General features: G+C 49.2%; 1 protein-coding gene and 1 long non-coding RNA gene across 2 annotated transcripts in view; one reads left to right on the top strand and one right to left on the bottom strand.

Moving 5' to 3' along the window:
* LOC118673050 overlaps positions 1–16,999 on the bottom strand; it is a 70,856-nt gene that overhangs the window by 3,860 nt on the left and 49,997 nt on the right. Inside the window, exons 2-3 of the long non-coding RNA XR_004973284.1 lie at positions 11,521–11,707; positions 11,281–11,430 (exon numbers count right to left, since the gene is read on the bottom strand). This is a non-coding gene — a long non-coding RNA (uncharacterized LOC118673050). The remainder of the gene's footprint in view (positions 1–11,280; positions 11,431–11,520; positions 11,708–16,999) is intronic.
* On the top strand, positions 9,806–15,537 carry CRNN (cornulin). The gene is made up of 4 exons (XM_036343452.1): positions 9,806–9,932; positions 10,047–10,116; positions 12,263–12,413; positions 13,686–15,537. The coding sequence occupies exons 3-4, from the start codon at positions 12,276–12,278 to the stop codon at positions 15,180–15,182; spliced, it is 1,635 nt and encodes a 544-aa protein (XP_036199345.1). The 5' UTR covers positions 9,806–9,932; positions 10,047–10,116; positions 12,263–12,275; the 3' UTR covers positions 15,183–15,537.

Genomic DNA, 16,999 nt, shown 5'->3' with positions numbered 1-16,999 from the left:
TACTCTGCTCATAGGGCCTGGAGTTCCCTGTGGCCCTGAGGCCCCTCTAGGATCCCATCAAGCCTAGTGACACAGGCTTTCTACGTTCAACTTTTCTCTCTACTGACTCCTTCCCCTCAATATAACAGCCCGATCAAACCTTTCCCATCTGAAAACGATTCTGGTCTCTCCCTTCGCCATCCCTCTCCGGGCCTTCCCTTCTCCAAACTTACTGGAAAAGTTCCCCTCACTCTCTCCCCTCATCACCTCCCACTCACTCCTCAACCCACTGTGTTCTGACTTCTCCTCCTGTCCTTCAGCATTTGCTGTGTCTGGGGCCTGCCCTGCTCCCACGCCAACCCCGGTACCTTTCAGCCTTCCTCTCACGGCATCTCTTTAACACAGGCCACACTTGCATCCTCTCCTTGGTCCAACTTCCTGTTCTTCTCCATCCCTCTTTAACATGATCTTCTTGGTCCGTTTCATGCACTCCCCTCAAACCCAACACTCTTAACTCTTTACCTGGGACATATATCCTGAAGATTTCCCAATCTCTACCTTAGGGCCTGACACCCCCTCAGCTCCAGTGCCCCATCACCAAGTGACTCAACATGCCTGCGACCGAACTCAACTCATCTCCGTCCCCAGGCCTAATGTATGTCTGTCCCTCCTCCTGTTTTCTGTCTCCATGAAGAAAATCACCAGCAATCCAGTGGCCAACGCAGACTATTGACAGCCATCATTTACTCCTCCATGTCCCTCCCCACCCACATCCACTTGCTGGCCATGCCCTGCCACAACTACCTCCTCAGTGCCTCTGAAATTTCTCCTGTCTCCAGCACCACCACCACCACCACGACCACTCTTGGCCCCAGAGCAGGTCCTCATCTTCCCTTCCCTGAACACTGGACTCGGTCTCCCCGCTTTTACTCCTGCCCCCACCACTGCATTCTGCTCACTGTTCAGTTCCCTTTATAAAATGCAGAGAAAATAAGCCATTTCTATGCTTAGAACCCTTTGGGGCCCTGAGGGTAGTATCCAAATGCTATTGCATGGCCCAGAAGAACCTTCAGTTGATCAGCAGCCTAGCCAGGATCTCTAGCCAAGTTCTGGTCAGGATCTCCAGCCAGGTTCTGTGTCCATGTTCTCTTGCTAGGTTCTCCAGCCAGGTTCTATAGCCATGTTCCCTCGCTAGGTTCTCCAGCCAGGTTCTGTCCAGGTTCTCCAGCCAGGTTCAGTCACCAGGTTCTGTCCAGGTTCTCCAGCCAGGTTCAGTCACCAGGTTCTAGTCAGGTTCTCTTGCCATGTTCTATCCAGGTTCTGTAGCCAGGTTCTGTCTCTAGGTTCTTCAGCCAGGCTCTCTCGCTAGGTTCTGTGTCTAGGTTCTGTCTCCAGTTTCTGTCCAGGATCTTTTGCCATGTTCTCTCCAGCGAAGTTCTTCTGTCTCTAGGTTCTGTGTAGGTTCTGTCTAGATTCTGTGTCCTGTTGTCTTGTTACATCTGTATTTATACCAATTGATTCCAATCCTATCAATCTCTATTCCAAAGGTTAGGGCATTTCTTATCTCCATTCCAGGGAGTAAAGATTATGTAGCTTAAGCATGATTGTTCATAGTTAAAGTGATTAATTACCCACCTGGCGCTTAGTTAAGGGGTTTTATTCCCTCCCTAACTTCAGGGGAAAATCCCTACCTGGGGAAACAACCTTTCTCAGAGCGGTGACCTTGGTTAAAACACATAGTGCCAAGAAGGTGAGCAAACATATTAAGAACAGTATGCCACATATGCCAGGTCCCTTGAAACAGCAAGCATGGACCGGCTCCCGGCAGTCTGGGAAGAGCTCCCTGCTAATTCAGAGGTGGTCTAGTATTCAAATTCCTCATCTCAATCCCAAGCTCCTGGCACCCATTCCCTGAAGCCACACCTTCAGAATGACACAAAATAGCACAGCTGAACGCTTTCCCTGGCACGGAGAGGGGGGTGGGGAGGCAGATTCCGTAGGTTTCCTACTAAAAAGTTCAGGCACTGAGTAGAATGCAGCCACTGCAGGGCTCCAATTCTGCTCTCACTTCCGCCCAGAGGGATGCTCCTGCCAGACCAGGGAGATGGTCTGGCAATGCAGGTGAGCACCTGGCCAGAAGAAGGGAGGTCTGAGTATCATGTCAGCTTAGGGGGAATCTAGAACAAGAGCACAGAAAGCAGGGCCTCTACTGACGATGCACATGAGATGCAAACACATGAACAAGTCTTCAGGACAAAGAGTTCATAGGGATGCACTGTGGCTCAATAGCACTGCTGGTGCCGCCATACTTGGTGGAGCCTGTTTTACCGCCTGCGTCTTTGTCCATGCTCTCCCCACACACTGCTTTTTAAAGCCTTAGCCATCCTTCAAGACCAAGTGCAGATGCACCCTCTGTGAGGCTGCCCCACAGGCACCCACCCCCAGTCTGAATAAACTATTATCTTCCCCATACTTCTGTAGTACGTTGCACATATTTCTTTTACAACACTGATCTCCATTTCTCTTTCATTTGTATAGCTGTCTTTTTCTACCTCCCTGACATAGTTATAAATGCCTGGCAGAGAAGAACTAGGTTTAATCCATGTTTGCATACCTATGGTTCTAATCTTGCATAATAGGCATCTGATAGATGCCCACTGAATTGAATAAAAATTTCAGAGCATTTCAAAGCATTATACAGAAAACACAGTTCATAAGTTCAAAGTCGATGAAGAAAATAGGAGTGATCACATGGGTGGGGCTCATTGGGAAGACTTCCTGGAGGAGGTGTGGCTGGAGGAAGCTACGCAAGGAGGGGCTGAAGGAAGCCTGACTTCGATTTCAGGGAGGGAAAGGCCAGGCTTCCCTCCTTCCTTGCCACCCTTTCCTCCCCACCCAGTATAGACAGTGGCAGGATGTAGAGTGGCCAGAAATGCGGAGTCTCAGGCAGACTGCCTGGCTGCATATCCCAGCTTAGTCACTTACTCGCTCTGCAGTCTTCAGCTGACCACTTCACCAATCCGGTCTGTAAAATAGGGCAATAATAGTCCGTACCTCACTAGATTGTGTGAGAATGAAAAGAGTTCATCTATGTAAAACTCTTACTAGGTGCCAACAGCTCATCTCAGTTAACTCATTTAATCCTCACACAGCCCAGTAAGGTTGGTACTAATATTATCCTTACTTTTCAGGTGAAGAAACTGGGCCTCAGAGAGCACGGTGTGGGGAGATCACTCACATTTCTACCCCAAATGTCAAACATTCTCCAAACATGACCAGTGTGAACCTGCCCACCCCAAACCACCCAACTCATTCCCTGAAGAAGCAGAACCACAATGATAGCTCAAAATAATTAACCTTCGCTTTGTTATCATTCGTAACCATCTGCTACACCCTTTCGCACTGGATCCTCACTACATCTTGGAAAGAACCGTCAGCACCACTCCTTTTCAGATGAGCCCTGAGGCCCAAAGGGGGTGAGACTTGTGCCTCAGGGCTCCGTCAGAGCAGCCTCCAGCCCATATCTGGGCCACAGGGCATCGGGCCCTGGGCAGCAGCCCACACCCTCCTCTTCCTCACGCCCCCTCCAGGGGCTCAGCAGTTTGTTCCCCAGATGGACCCACACCAGCCTCTTTGGCTGCAGGAGCCTCACTCATAGCATCAAGAAGGTTGGGGAGTTTTTAATAAAATGTCCAAGACTCCAGGGTCTAGAGATGACAGGAAAGAAAAAGGACGCAATAACCAGAGATAAAGAAAAAAGTGTTCAAAAGTAATTTGCGAAATCAAGTTGTTTAGTTTGGAAGATGGCAATTTTCCATCTCTATAAAAAAATATGGACAAAGGAAATGAACCAAAAATTATATGTAAAACAAAATGGCCAATAAACACTTGGAGGAAAAACCAATGTTCTCTTCACAACGTAGGGAGTTCGGCGCTCGGGTACCATCAATTAAAGCGGGGACTTGAGACCACCTTCTGAGAGCCATTCGGTCTCTGGCATGTGAGGGCATGAACGTTATTCATGTTCTTTGAATCCACAATTTCATTTCTAGATATCTACGCAAAAATGTATAAATAGGCACAAAAATGTTTAAGAATATTCGTGTTGTGTGTTTTATAATAAAAGGCAACCTAAATAGGGAAAAGGGGGATGATTAAGTAAGTAACAGCACCTTCATTCAGTGGAATTCTTCGCTATTTAATAGCCTTAAAAGGGTAATTGTGAAAATCAGAAGAATAAACAGTATACTGTATATAACATAATGCCAATATTATAGAAAAATGTCTGTCAACGGGAACACTATAATGAAGTGATTAAAAGCCCAGGCTACAGAGCCAAAGAGCTTCCTCCCACACACTTTTCTCCCCACTTGAGACATGAATTGTATTTGCAGGGGGTTAGGGAAGCAGTGGAATAAGAGACACAAAATTAGGGAAAGACTGGGTGTTACAGGTGCCTAGAACTCCCCAGTCTGATCCTCGAAATACATACTAGACTCTGTGCCTGAAACTGTCCTTCACACGTTCTGTGACATTGGGCAAGTCACTTCACTTCTCTGTCCTTTGTTTTTCTCATCTGAATATAGACAAAATAATGGTACCTACCTCACTGATGCTAGGAGGACTGAATGAGTCAATAACTGCAATAAAGTAAGTTGTATAAAGTCCTATGTGTTAGCCATTAAGATCATTACTTCTGTATACACGTACTAATAGAAGGATAGACAATCAAATGATTGTTTCTGTGGGTGGGAATGTTTATTCTTCCTTCTGATATCATCATTTTCTAAATTTTCTTTCATGTACCTGTAGTACTTTTAATAAGAAAAAATACATATTGCTTTGGAAAAGAGACCAGGGCTAAAAGTCCAGACCCAGATACAAGAGACTGATGATTTACTAGAAAATTGGAGGTGTATGTGGGGGGGTACCCTAGACCATGAAAAGCCGGGCTAGAGAGACTAAAAAGAGCACCCAGGCTGTGTGGTGACTAAGTTAATGTGTGCACAGCCAGTAGTGGCTGAGACGAAGTGGACCCTCAGTGCCTTCATCAGTAAGTGAACTGACTGCATTGCACTAACAGGGCCCTTTCAGGCCTGATGGGCTCCTCACCACCTCCTCAGCAGCGTCTTCTAGTGTCTGAGGTCAGGGCATTCATTTCACCTGAAACTTACTCCCAGGCCCTGAGTGAAGGTTTAGCTGGTAGACCTTGGCCTCTGTGACTGTTTCCTGGAGCCCCACTGCCACCATCCAGCCCTCCAGCCCTTGCCCGTGACCAGCTTCCCTCGACGGTCAGAGATACAGACCCAGTAGTCAGGCCCACACCGGTGTGCATGGAGAAAGGTGACTTCTCTCTTGTCCATGGCTGCCACTTCTCCAGCAGATATGGGGAGGGGGGGGGGGGGGCGGAGTAACACACACATGTACCTGATCTGTATTCCTTATAACTCCTTATGCAGCAACGGTTGGCAGGTCCGTGGATTCATGTAACCCTTGCAATAACTGCAAAGGCCACCAAGCCTTGGTCACTCCCAGTTCAGGAGTCAGGGAGTGAAAGCAGGGTCTTACTCTGGTGGGAGGAGTCCTGTCCCCAGTCCCTCAGCAGCTCCATGTGGAAAACTAGAGACAGGCTCACTGTGAGACGGTCCAGCTTTCCGTACCACAAAGTCTGCATAAATTGAAGTTATTTCCTTCTGCCTCGTAGATAATTATAGTATTACTTTGGATTGATCTGCAAACCACCGCTCCTAACATTAAACTTTATACTCATTTGTTCTGAAAGAGTTAATGGTGTATCAACCAACACACGGGTAATTGAAGGAAGTCTGTGGTAAACCCTTTTGTGGAAAAATAAACATACCTTTGTTAGTGAATAATTCCACTGTTGTTGTTTTTCTCTAACTTCTGCTTTTAGATTTTTCAAGGTGTGTCTTGTATTTATTATTTATAGTTTGGTGTTTTTTAAAAGACAGAATGAGTGATCCATTTGAACATTCATTTTGTATACATTCCTCTTCTCTGTATTCAAAAGAACAGCTCACTGCTACTACTTAAATAACAACACCCCCTCCCATATGTTTCAGTGTTCATCAGTTTAAGACACACTTTCACACCCAGTGTGTATTTTTAACCTCACAACAACCACGTGTCCTGAGCAGAGATTATCACTGTTTTACAGGTAAGGGAGCAGAGGGTCAGAGCGGTTAAGGACCTTACTCAAAGCCTTGTAGCCAGTGAGGTGGTGAGATGGATTGGTCTCTCTCCACCGCTGAAGATAAGAAACTTGTGTGGGTGCCTTCTTGTCTTCCTAACGTCAAGGTGTCTGAAGACAGTGAGTGCGCACATTTACCAACAGCCCGTGGCCCCTGGATGACCTTGGTGCGCACAGCACACTGCACCTGCACCTCATGTTCTGCCCTTTAAATGAGGACTGAATTCCAAGCCCACTAGTAACTCCCTACTCACTGGCTTTCCCCTTGGCACGTCCTCGGTGTTCCATTTTCTTTCAGTGTGCTCAGAACACCCTGTCATCCTCTCTTAATCCTGGCTTTTCTCTGGGAGGGATAGGTGCTTTGATCAATGAAGGAGGAAATAGTTCAAAGCAGACCAACCCTAGTAGAGACCAGAACAGACAGGTTTGTAGGGTTTGTAGGGAAACCAGCACAAATCCAGTTTGCCCTGACTAGTGCTGCAATGGAGCTTTTCCCCATTGGGTCCTGGGAACCCCCTTAGCCTCGGATACTGAGCTATCCCACTCTAGCCCCAGGAGCACAAGGATAAAGCCCAGTAGCTCTAGTGGATGGAATAGGGGGCCAGCCCTCATGATTTTAGAGGGAAGCTGTGTCCTCCAGAAAAATGGGCAGGGCTTCCACATCAACTCATCACACACTTACTACAAACCAGCCTTGTCTCAAAGAGGGGCAAATCCAGAAAGGAGGATTATGCAGATAGACAAGCAATGATAAGGATGACAGAGTAAAATAAATGCTGTAAAAGATGCACCATCAAAAGACTCTCGAGGGCAAGCTAAGATGCTAAAGAGAGATCTCATCTGTTGGGATCATCTGAAAATATGTTATGGAACCGGTGGTGTTGGAGTTGTCCTGATTGGATGGAGGAGGAGGAGGAGAGGAAAGCATTCAGGCTGGAACAAGGGCCCGCAGGAGGCGAAAGGCAGCGTAAGCTACAGTTCTGTGGGGATGACAGGTCTATACTCTTGACCAGAGATGATGGTAGTAGTAGGGCTTGGCGGGAAATGTACATTCCCCTTACATTTAAGCCAACAAAACTTTGCTACCACCAAAACTCTGTGGAGTTCTGAGCAGGAACACTGGTGAAGCAGGAAAAGGGAGAACCCCTCCTCCCACTGTTCTTGCCATGATGTTCCTTTTTCCTCCCTATGAGAAGATTCTCCCAGTTTGCTTGCTCTAGGAGCTGGACACTTAGTTCTGGGAAATTCGCACTCCCTTTCAAATGGCAGCTTTCCTGGCCAAACCAAGGAGGCTAATCATCATGTTAGTCACATGCTCCCTGCATGGATGGGGACTCAGAGAAACAGCAGGGCCAATGCAACCTGTCCAGTTGGGGATTAGGTTCAGAATGGCTAACAGAAACTCACTAAGTCACTGGAGACTGTCAACAGGGATGGCTCTGGTATCTGCCTAATCCTTCCTGGCATTTCCAGGGCTGAACTTGAGCATCTGGGCTCCCGGGATGCTCCGACCAGGGTCCAGGTAGGGTAGGTCAGAGAGAAGAAGCTCCAGTTGGGCACAGAGAACATTAGGAGGCCTGGAACTGTCCGCTGTTCTTTGTCTCTCTAAGAGCCATGCCTGTCCCCTGTCGCGCGTCACCATTCTCTGTTCCTGGGTGGAGGTGAAGGTGTCTGGTGAGCAGCCAATTTTAATTAACATTTTACAAAAACTATCTTCCATTGTTAGAAAATTATTTGGTGCGCATGTCTTGTTCTCCAGATGAGACAGAGTTCCTAAAAGCAGAATCATATTCTTTAGCTCACCACGAGTAGCACATACCGGCTCTTGGACATAGGCAGAAATGAACCAAGTAGAGGTCAGTGGTGAATTTCTCAGCAAGTGTGTAAGAAGAAATCAAAGGCAAAAATGAGTTTGTTGCTTTGAGATATTTCTGTTTTCTCCAAAGCAGAGTGAGCAGGGGATAAGAGCTCTGATAGAGTCCCTGCCTCTGTCTGTACAGAGTAAAGTCACTCGTTTGTAACAACTCATTATGAACTTTACAAACACACAAATGTACACTCAGACTGCCAGTCCCAATCTCCTACCTCCTCATCTCCCTTAGCCCGAACTACCCTCTCTGGTGAACCTCCCTCTACCCTACACACACAGACACCTCATTTACCTCTCTCTGCTTCTGTGGACCCACAGCTACTCACAGCCCCAACCCCAGGCGCAGATCTGCCCTGGGCACATGGAAACACACAGGCTTCGGAGGCAGGCAGACCTAAGTTCAAATCCAGGTCTTTCACTTTTCTCATTATGTGGCCTTGGGTGGTTTACTTAACATCTCTGTACCTCAGTTTCTTCAACTGTAAATTGGATGTAATGATACCTACCTCACAGTCAAAGCATCTGGCTTGTTAATTCCCTAACTTACTTTCCCTTAGTTTCTGAACCTTTCTGGGTGTTCTAAGCATATCACTCACAGCTGGATGGTCCAGCTCCATCCCTTCTCCACTGAGTGGCCACTTCTCTGAGGATTTCTCAGTGTCCTCACTTACAGGGCTCAGCCATACTACCCACCTCTCAGGACTGTCATTAGCATCTAACAAAATGAGATGGTACTGAAAGTCAAATCCAGTCAGATGATACTTACTATTACTGTTACCCTCTCGGGGACTTTCTCTGTCAGATTTGAAATTACTCCTTTGAGCCCTGGCTGGTGTGGCTTAGTTGGTTGGGTGTCATCCTGTGCAACAAAAGGTTGCCGGTTCGATTCCTGATCAGGGCACATGCCCGGGTTTCAGGCTTGATCTATAGTGGGGCCGGGGGGGGGGGGGGGGCGGGGGGGCGTGCAAGAGGCAGCCAATCAGCGTTCTGCTCTCACATCGATGCTTCTCTCTGTGTATCCCTCTCCCTTCCTCTCTCGCAAAAAAAAAAAAAAAAAATCAATAAAAATATTTTTAGAAGAGTTTTCTCCTAACCCCAGAAATCTGAGAGAGAGAGAGAGAGAGAATGAGAAAGAGGAAGAGGAGAAGAAGAAGAAAGGGAGAGAGTGGAGGAGAGAATGAGTGAGTGAGTGAGGGAGGGAGGGAGGGAGGGAGGGAGGGAGGGAAGAAGGAAGGAAGGAAAGAAAGGAAGAAAGGGAAATTTCTCCTCTTGTTCAACTCTGGTCTTAGCCCTATGTCTGAAATGAAGCAGGATCTCCACAAATATATACTAGTTAGTCGGCCAATTCAATTTCCTGTCTTTGCAATGAAGAAAAGCACAGAATCATCTTAAGCTTCTTCTCCATCCTATAAAAAGCTATCTACCTACAGGATGATAGGTAGAAGGTATTAACCTTCTTTGTTTTAATCAAATATGAGACCCAACTATAGAGAAATGAGATTGGACTCCTTGCATGTCTCATAAACTGGGTATAAAAAGCAATTCCAAAACAAGAATTCCAAGAATGCTCTAAATAATGACATCACCAGAAAAAAACACGTATAGCTTCCCAAAGCCACCACTTTGAAAAGGATAATCCTCAACAGATCAATATGTTCTTGAATGTTTGTATAAAAAATAAAATCCCCATGACTCTGCAGTGACACAGAGACCAAGAATGTTCCCCAGGACCCACCCGTGCTGAGCCCATCACATGGGACAGGAGCCTCCCTGTCATGAGAAGAAGACCCAGGAGAGATGAGGGCTGAGAGAGGGCTCCACACGTGGTAGAAGGGGTCAGATCCTTAGGCCAACACAGCCACGTGTCAGCAGGTAAAACGGGAGAAAGGTGGGGCTTGGCTGAGCCTTGGGTGAATCAAGCCTTTCAATGGGGTGGGGCATCTTGTCCAAACCCTCGCGCTAACTCAATTAAATCCCCTATAAAAGGCTCCTGCCGCTGACCTGGCACTGCACACACCACTCAGCAGCCACTTGCCTCACCCTGCCTGTGCATTAGGTAAGTGCCCTCCTCAGGAACCTCTTTCTCACTCTCAGTTCTTGGTCATCTGACCTCATAAAACCAGGGCTGTGGGCGGGAAGTGTCCGCTCTGACTGGGCCTCGGGCAAACCAGTGCACGGGGGAAAGGGCACTTTCCTCCCCGCACTGGCCGGGCAGCAGTGCCTCTCAGTGGGACACTGTGTTGGCAGCAGCAACAAGACCACCCACATGCCTTCCTGGATCAGCCCAGGTCTCTTATTCTTTTATTTTTTCAATATCTATTTTTACTGATTTCAGAGAGGAAGGGAGAGGGAGAGACAGAAACGTCAATGATGAGAGACAATCATTGATTGGCTGCCTTCTGCACGCCCCCTACTGAAGATCGAGTGTGAGAGCCATGACCTCCTGGTTCATAGATCAATGCTTAACCACTGAGCCACACCAACCAGGGAGGTCTCTTATTCTTAAAGTTCTGGAAGCTTCTTGGCGATGCTCAGGGTGTGTGAGACCAGAATCAGGTTATGGTACTTCTGCCAACCCAGACAATGGGGTTGAACCTTCTCAGGGAGCAAGGGGCTCTGACCCCAGGGTAATACCTAGGCAAGATGAGTTTGTGGATTTATTCTAAGGGATCTGAAGTGTAACCAAAAGGCCATCTCAATATTTTTTCTGCTTATAGTCAGTGGTTGAGGTCGGCCATAGGGTGAAAAACAAAATAAAAAACAAAAAGCAGGATCTGTTCTTGTCTCTGTAGAGGTGCAATGTTCTGAGTTTTGTGCTGTGATGTACATGAGAAAACAGTCTGAATTTTTGGCTGCCAGATGGTAGAAAGGGCACTTCCTGAAGAGCCACTGGGTCTCCTTCCTTTTTCCCTCCCTTCTTTTGTCAGGCCCTCCTCTTCCTGTACCCCGTCCTTTCCATCTCCACAGCACCCCTCCCTCACCAGTCCATCTCCCCCTGCATCTGAACCCTGCCTCTCAGCACCATCTCCTCCCTGGGGCCTCCCTGAGGCTTCTGCTTCTGCACCTCTAGGTCTCTTTGCCTCTTGCCCATCCAGCCACATCCAGAACCCAACTTCCACCTGAGCCCATCCCCCTGGCGGATGAGAATAAAATATCTCCCTTCAGTTGGGAACCTTTCCTCACAGGCCACCAGGGTTATGGGCTTGAAGGAGCCACATACCTCTGAGCAGGCTGACAGGTCCCATCGCGGAGGACAGAGCTCACATCCAGAGAAATCAGGACTCTCAGAACAGGCAGACTTCCAACCAGGCAGAGCACCCCTCCTCCGCGGTCCCCACAGGTGATGGCCAGCCTCTTGCTGAACACCTTCCTGAAGGGCAGTAAAGAAGGGTAGAGTGGGGCCCTCAGGTTCCTGCCTGGCCCCTACCTGAGGCAGGAATTGACTCACATATGTACTTACTAGTACTGCCGGTTGGTGTTCCCAGCAGGACTCTTGCAGCCTGTGACAGGCAGAGACGGGCTGCATAAGCTGTCCAGAGGGCAGAGTCTCGAAGGTCATTGAATTTGAGTTCAGGAGACATGGGTTCTAGGATTTCTTACAAGCGGTGTGGCCTCGGGCAAATCAACTTCGCTGTCTGCTCCCTCACCTATAAAAGGTAGAGATAATAAGGATGATGTAAAGAGAGAGGAGAGAGGGAGAGAGGGAGGGAGGGGGGGGGGAGAGAGAGAGAGAGAGAGAGAGAGAGAGAGAGAGAGAGAATGCATATGAAAGTACTTAGTGAGCAGTAGACTATATAGAGACGTATGCAAACATATGTGTATAATGATATTTAATAGGTAACATTTTGAATAAACCAGCATCTATCAAGTGCTTTAAATGAATCATCTCTCTTAATCTGCAAACTAATCCTCTAAAGTAAATACTAGTATTGCCTTCATTTCATGGTGAGTAAACTAAGGCACTATAGGCAAAGCAACCTGCCCTAGCTCCCCTGCTGAGTAGGTGGCAACTGACCCAGGAGCCTGCCTCTAACCACCATGTGCCCCTGCGTCCCCTCCATAAATACGTTATGAAGGAAAGGAAGACAACCAAGACCAGAAGCAGAGCCCAAACACAGGGAAAGGGCTTAGAAGCAGGAGTGCTCCCAGGGAAACCACTGGGGTTGATTCCGGAGCCCCCGGGGCTTTTCTTCTTTCTCCAGCTTGACTACCAAGATGCCTCAATTACTGCAAAACATCAATGGGATCATCTACGCCTTCCAACGCTACGCCAGGACAGAGGGCAACTGCATGGTGCTCAGTCGGGGGGAACTGAAAAGGCTCCTGGAGCAGGAGTTTGCTGACGTCATCGTGGTATGATGGGCCCAGCCAGATGGGGAGGGGCTCAGGGGAGAGTGAAGATGGTTTGTCTGCAGACCAGACCCTTGGCCCCAGGAACCCAAGGAGGCAGCCTCTAGATCAGGGGTGGGCAAACTTTTTGACTCGAGGGCCACAATGGGTTCTTAAACTGGACCGGAGGGCCGGAACAAAAGCATGGATGGAGTGTTTATGTGAACTAATATAAATTCAAAGTAAACATCATTACATAAAAGGGTACAGTCTTTTTTTTTTTTAGTTTTATTCATTTCAAATGGGCCGCATCCAGCCCGCGGGCCGTAGTTTGCCCACGGCTGCTCTAGATCCAAGCCCACAGGTCCTACTGGAGGCTGTGCAGGCAGAGAAACAGGAGGGAACAAGGGACAGCCACTGGAGTTGACAGACCAGGTCCTTAGAGAAAATACCTTGACTTCGATTGATTCAAATTGGAAGACAAGGTGAAAGGACTCTAATGGGATAGCTCAGGGAGAAACACAACCTTGGAATATTCTAGAAATAAAAAGAATTGCTACTTCTGCTGCTTCTTAAATCTGCTATGGTGATCATCTACTCTGTCTTGCAGAGATTTAGTCATCCATTAATAAGCATTGATGAGAAGCTCAGCTCCATGCCTTGTACACAGCATTTGCTCAAAAACATTAGCTGAGTGCTCACATCAGCAATGAGGTTTGGGAGAGCAAACCAGACCCAGGTGCACCTCCCTGCCTCTTCCTGCCTTCGGTTCACAGCTAAAGCACTGGGATAGTTAAGGTCTTAGGGACAGGGATGTGTGGGTGTATCAGGGTGCTGCGTCCACCTGCTCAGGGCAATCTGTGGTGCCTGGGGACACCCAACCCCCTAAGTTGGGGAAACACCTGAGCCTCAATAAGGATCTCACAGAATTCCCCCCGGAGCCAGGTTCCCACCCTGTTTCTCTTGGTGAGAATGTGGCCTCAGTGCCGGGGCCCAGGGCCCGAGGACAGCCCAGAGAATCACTCCACATGCATTCATTTATTCATTCTTCATGAAATCGTCATTCACTTCCCCCGTGGGCCAGAAATTATGCCAGACACAGAGGATACAAAATAAAAGGTGTTTCCTACCCACGAGGGAGCGAGACAGGACTGAAAAAGGAAAGTGATTTTGTGTTCATGCTGCTATAACCCTATGGGAAGGGCTCGGGGCAGAGCAGGTGAGCTGTAGGTTCGGGGGTGGGGTCCTGGCAGCTGAGTGGGGAGGGCTGCTGACTTTGCCTGATCTTCTCCCCAGAAACCCCACGACCCGGCCACCGTGGATCAGGTCCTGCGCCTGCTGGATGAAGACCACACAGGGACCGTAGAATTCAAGGAATTCCTGGTCTTGGTGTTTAAAGTCGCACAGGCCTGTTTTAAGACGTTGAGTGAGGGTCCTGAGGGAGCTTGTGGACCTCAAGAGTCTGGAAGCTTCCCCCGTGGGGCCTCGGCAGAGCTGGGAGAAGGACAGAGAAGTGTCACAGAAGTGGGAGGCGGTGGGAAAGGACAGCGTCATGAGGGGAGCAGTGGTGGCCAGGGCAGGCAGGCTTCCAGAGGGCAAGACGGGGCTGGGGCACACACCCAGGGGCCAGACATCAGCTCTTCTCAGGTCAGTCACTGGGAGGGGCAGCACGCATCCCAGAGACAGAAGAGAGAGAGCCAGCAGACACAAGCGAGGGGGCACGTGGAGCCAAACCAGAGTGTGGGAGAAGACCAGAGTCATCAGACCAGTGAGTGGGTGTCGGAGAGACAGTCACAGACTAGAGAACAGAACAGAGCCCACCAGACACATGGGACTGTTACTGGCACCGTAACTCAGACCCAGACAGGTGCCACCCAAACCACGGAGTGGGACAGGAGCCAGATGAGCCAGGTAGCCACTAGAGGACACGATCAGATACCTACAGGGTCACACACCCAGACCGTACAGCAGGACAGGAGCCACCAGGCAGGCAGCACTAGCACCCAGCCATGGGAGTCCACCCATGGCCAGACCAGAGGAACTGAGACCCACACTCAAGACAGGAGCCAGATGAGCCAGGTAGCCACAGGAGGGCACGTTCAGACACAGACAGGGTCACACACCCAGCAGGGCAGGAGCCACCAGACAGGAAGCACTAGCACCCAGTCACGGGAGTCCACCCATGGCCAGACCAGAGGAACTGAGACCCACACTCAAGACAGGAGCCAGATGAGCCAGGTAGCCACGGGAGGACACGTTCAGACACAGACAGGGTCACACACCCAGCAGGGCAGGGGCCATCAGACAGGAAGCACCAGCACCCAATCTCAAGAGTCCACCTATGGCCAGACCATAGGGACTGAGACCCACAGTCAAGACAGGAGCCAGATGAGCCAGGTAGCCACGGGAGGGCACGTTCAGACACAGACAGGGTCACACACCCAGACCACCCAGCAGGACAGGAGCCAGACAGGGGCTAGAGGACAGGGACAGACCCAGACACAGTCAGGCAGCTGTGAGGCAGAAGAGACAATGCCAGGAGGTCAAGCCCAGGCTGGGATCAGCACCCCAACAGGCACACAGGACGGCAGCAGCACTCACCCAGGGAGCAGTGGGACAGGAGGGCAGGATGAAAGAGAGCCCCTGGTCAAGGAGGAGTGGGTTGATGACCAGACAAGGGACACAGTGATTGGAAGGCAGGACCAGGGCAGCCTGCACAGCGCCCAGCCAGAAGGGAAGCGAGAGCTCACAGCCAGGGGGCTGTATTCATACTTGACAAGCAACAAGCCATGAGCGTCCCAGCCCTGGATCCCAGTGCCCAGTGCCAGAAGAAGACAGCCGGAGAGGCATTGGCTTATGCTTCCCTGGCCAGTCCGGCTGGCATGTCCCTGGACATCAGATCTTAATCATGGTGCCTCTCTCTTAGGTCTTTCTCAGTGAGGCCATTTCTGCAAGGTGCTTTCTCTCCTACACTCTTCTCTCTCACCTGCTCTGCTGTGCAGACCATCTCAGCAGCAGGAAGACACAGAACAAATCATCCCTTTTACCGAATGTTCTTCAGCTTATGGAGTTTTCAGAATTGCTTTTCTCTCTGCCCTCTGTCCACCACCCCACCTATCCTGGTGCATCAATAAAACCCATCTAAGGAGCTGGGCTCTGTGTCCCCTTCAATCACTATTGACGCGATAGGCAAAGGGCCACGGGGCTGTGATGATGAACTACACAAGGTCCATACCCTTGAAGAGCATCCACTTGAGAAAATATTGCACGAGATTCCAAGAGTTATAAAGAGTCGAAGAGAGGCCCTAGATGGCTTGGCTCAGTGGATGGAGCATCAGCCTACGGACTGAAGGGTCCCAGGTTCAATTCCAGTCAAGGGCATGCCAGTGAGGGGCATGCAGAAGGCAGCTGATCAATGATTCTCTCTCATCATTGATGTTTCTTTCTCTCTCTCCCTCTCCCTTCCTCTCTGAAATCAATAAAAATATACATACATTTTTAAAAAGAGTCGAAGAGAGGAGATATCATACTTTTATACTTAGCAGGGATGGATCAGGAAAGGTTTCAGCTAGAAGAGGTTGTTTTTGTAATGCCCTTAAAGGACAAGTAGGAATTAGGTAGGTAAAGCTATTCTCAGTCTTTCATGACCTCTAGTTCTGGAGTGTTAACCTGTAAGGGCAGAGAGGAAGACTGACTTCAGGTTGCCAATAAGTGGAATAAAACTGCAGGGACCGAGTAGGGGACAGGAAAGGTGTATGTTATCAGGAGCTTAGCCAGAAGCCCTGAGCTTCCCTCCGTCACCTTCTCTTCCATGCCAGCCCTGACTGGTCATGATGCCTCACCTTCTGGATATGAAGTTATGGCACAGAACCTTTCAACTCTGATTTACTGTAAGAATCACCTCTGGAGTAGTTTTCAAAATTCAGATTTATTTTTGAAGGACAGAAGTATAATCTTTCTGCATCATACCCAACATATTAAAATGTGTCTACAGACCACTTAAAAATATAATTTATTGCGATATTCACTTTGTTGCAGTGGACTGGAACTGAATCCACAGTGTCTGAGGTGTGCCTGCATACTGCACTGCTGCCTCTGGTGGTGGTGGAGTTACTGCAGTGAATCTTTCTGCTGGAATGGGAAGTGGTATCAGCCCAGGGAAGGCCAGTGTGGCATTGGGCAAGCAGCACCTGCAGGAAGGGGCCCTGAAATCTCAGTATCGACCCACCACAGGCTGCTCTGAGCCACAGGGCTGATAGTGGGGGGAGGAGGGGTTGCTATGTGTATGTTTGTTTTAGAGATGCCCTTCACAGAGCCACTCCTGCTAACAAATGGTCTCTCAGCATCTGGTTTGGGACAGGCCCTGCCTTGATGCCCCAATAGAGCTAGACCTCTTGCCAGGCTTTGGCTCTACTGGGCAGAGATGGCCCTATGGGTGCCCGCTGGTCTCGCCTGGCAAAGTTCCTTTCTGGAGCAGTCCTCGTGGAGAAGCAGGGAGGTAAACACCCCTTGGCTCTCCCTTCTCAAGACAGAAAACAGCAATCTGTACACCTCTCCTGGGGGTCCTGAGACCAGGCTGTGGTCCACCCTTGTCCTGGCCACTTACAAGA

The sequence above is a fragment of the Myotis myotis genome, unplaced genomic scaffold (assembly GCF_014108235.1).
Source record: "Myotis myotis isolate mMyoMyo1 unplaced genomic scaffold, mMyoMyo1.p scaffold_m19_p_18, whole genome shotgun sequence".
NCBI classification, from domain to species: domain Eukaryota; kingdom Metazoa; phylum Chordata; class Mammalia; order Chiroptera; family Vespertilionidae; genus Myotis; species Myotis myotis.
The sequence above is the reverse complement of the archived record's forward strand: the minus strand, read 5'-3'. Positions and strand labels throughout refer to the sequence as shown.

Bases quoted from the DNA above. Each gene is read 5' to 3' on its own strand.
- CRNN (XM_036343452.1), top strand. From the start codon at position 12,276: ATGCCTCAATTACTGCAAAACATCAATGGGATCATCTACGCCTTCCAA. The intron at 12,414-13,685 runs GTATGATGGGCC...TCTTCTCCCCAG, and splicing joins AGTTTGCTGACGTCATCGTG to AAACCCCACGACCCGGCCAC.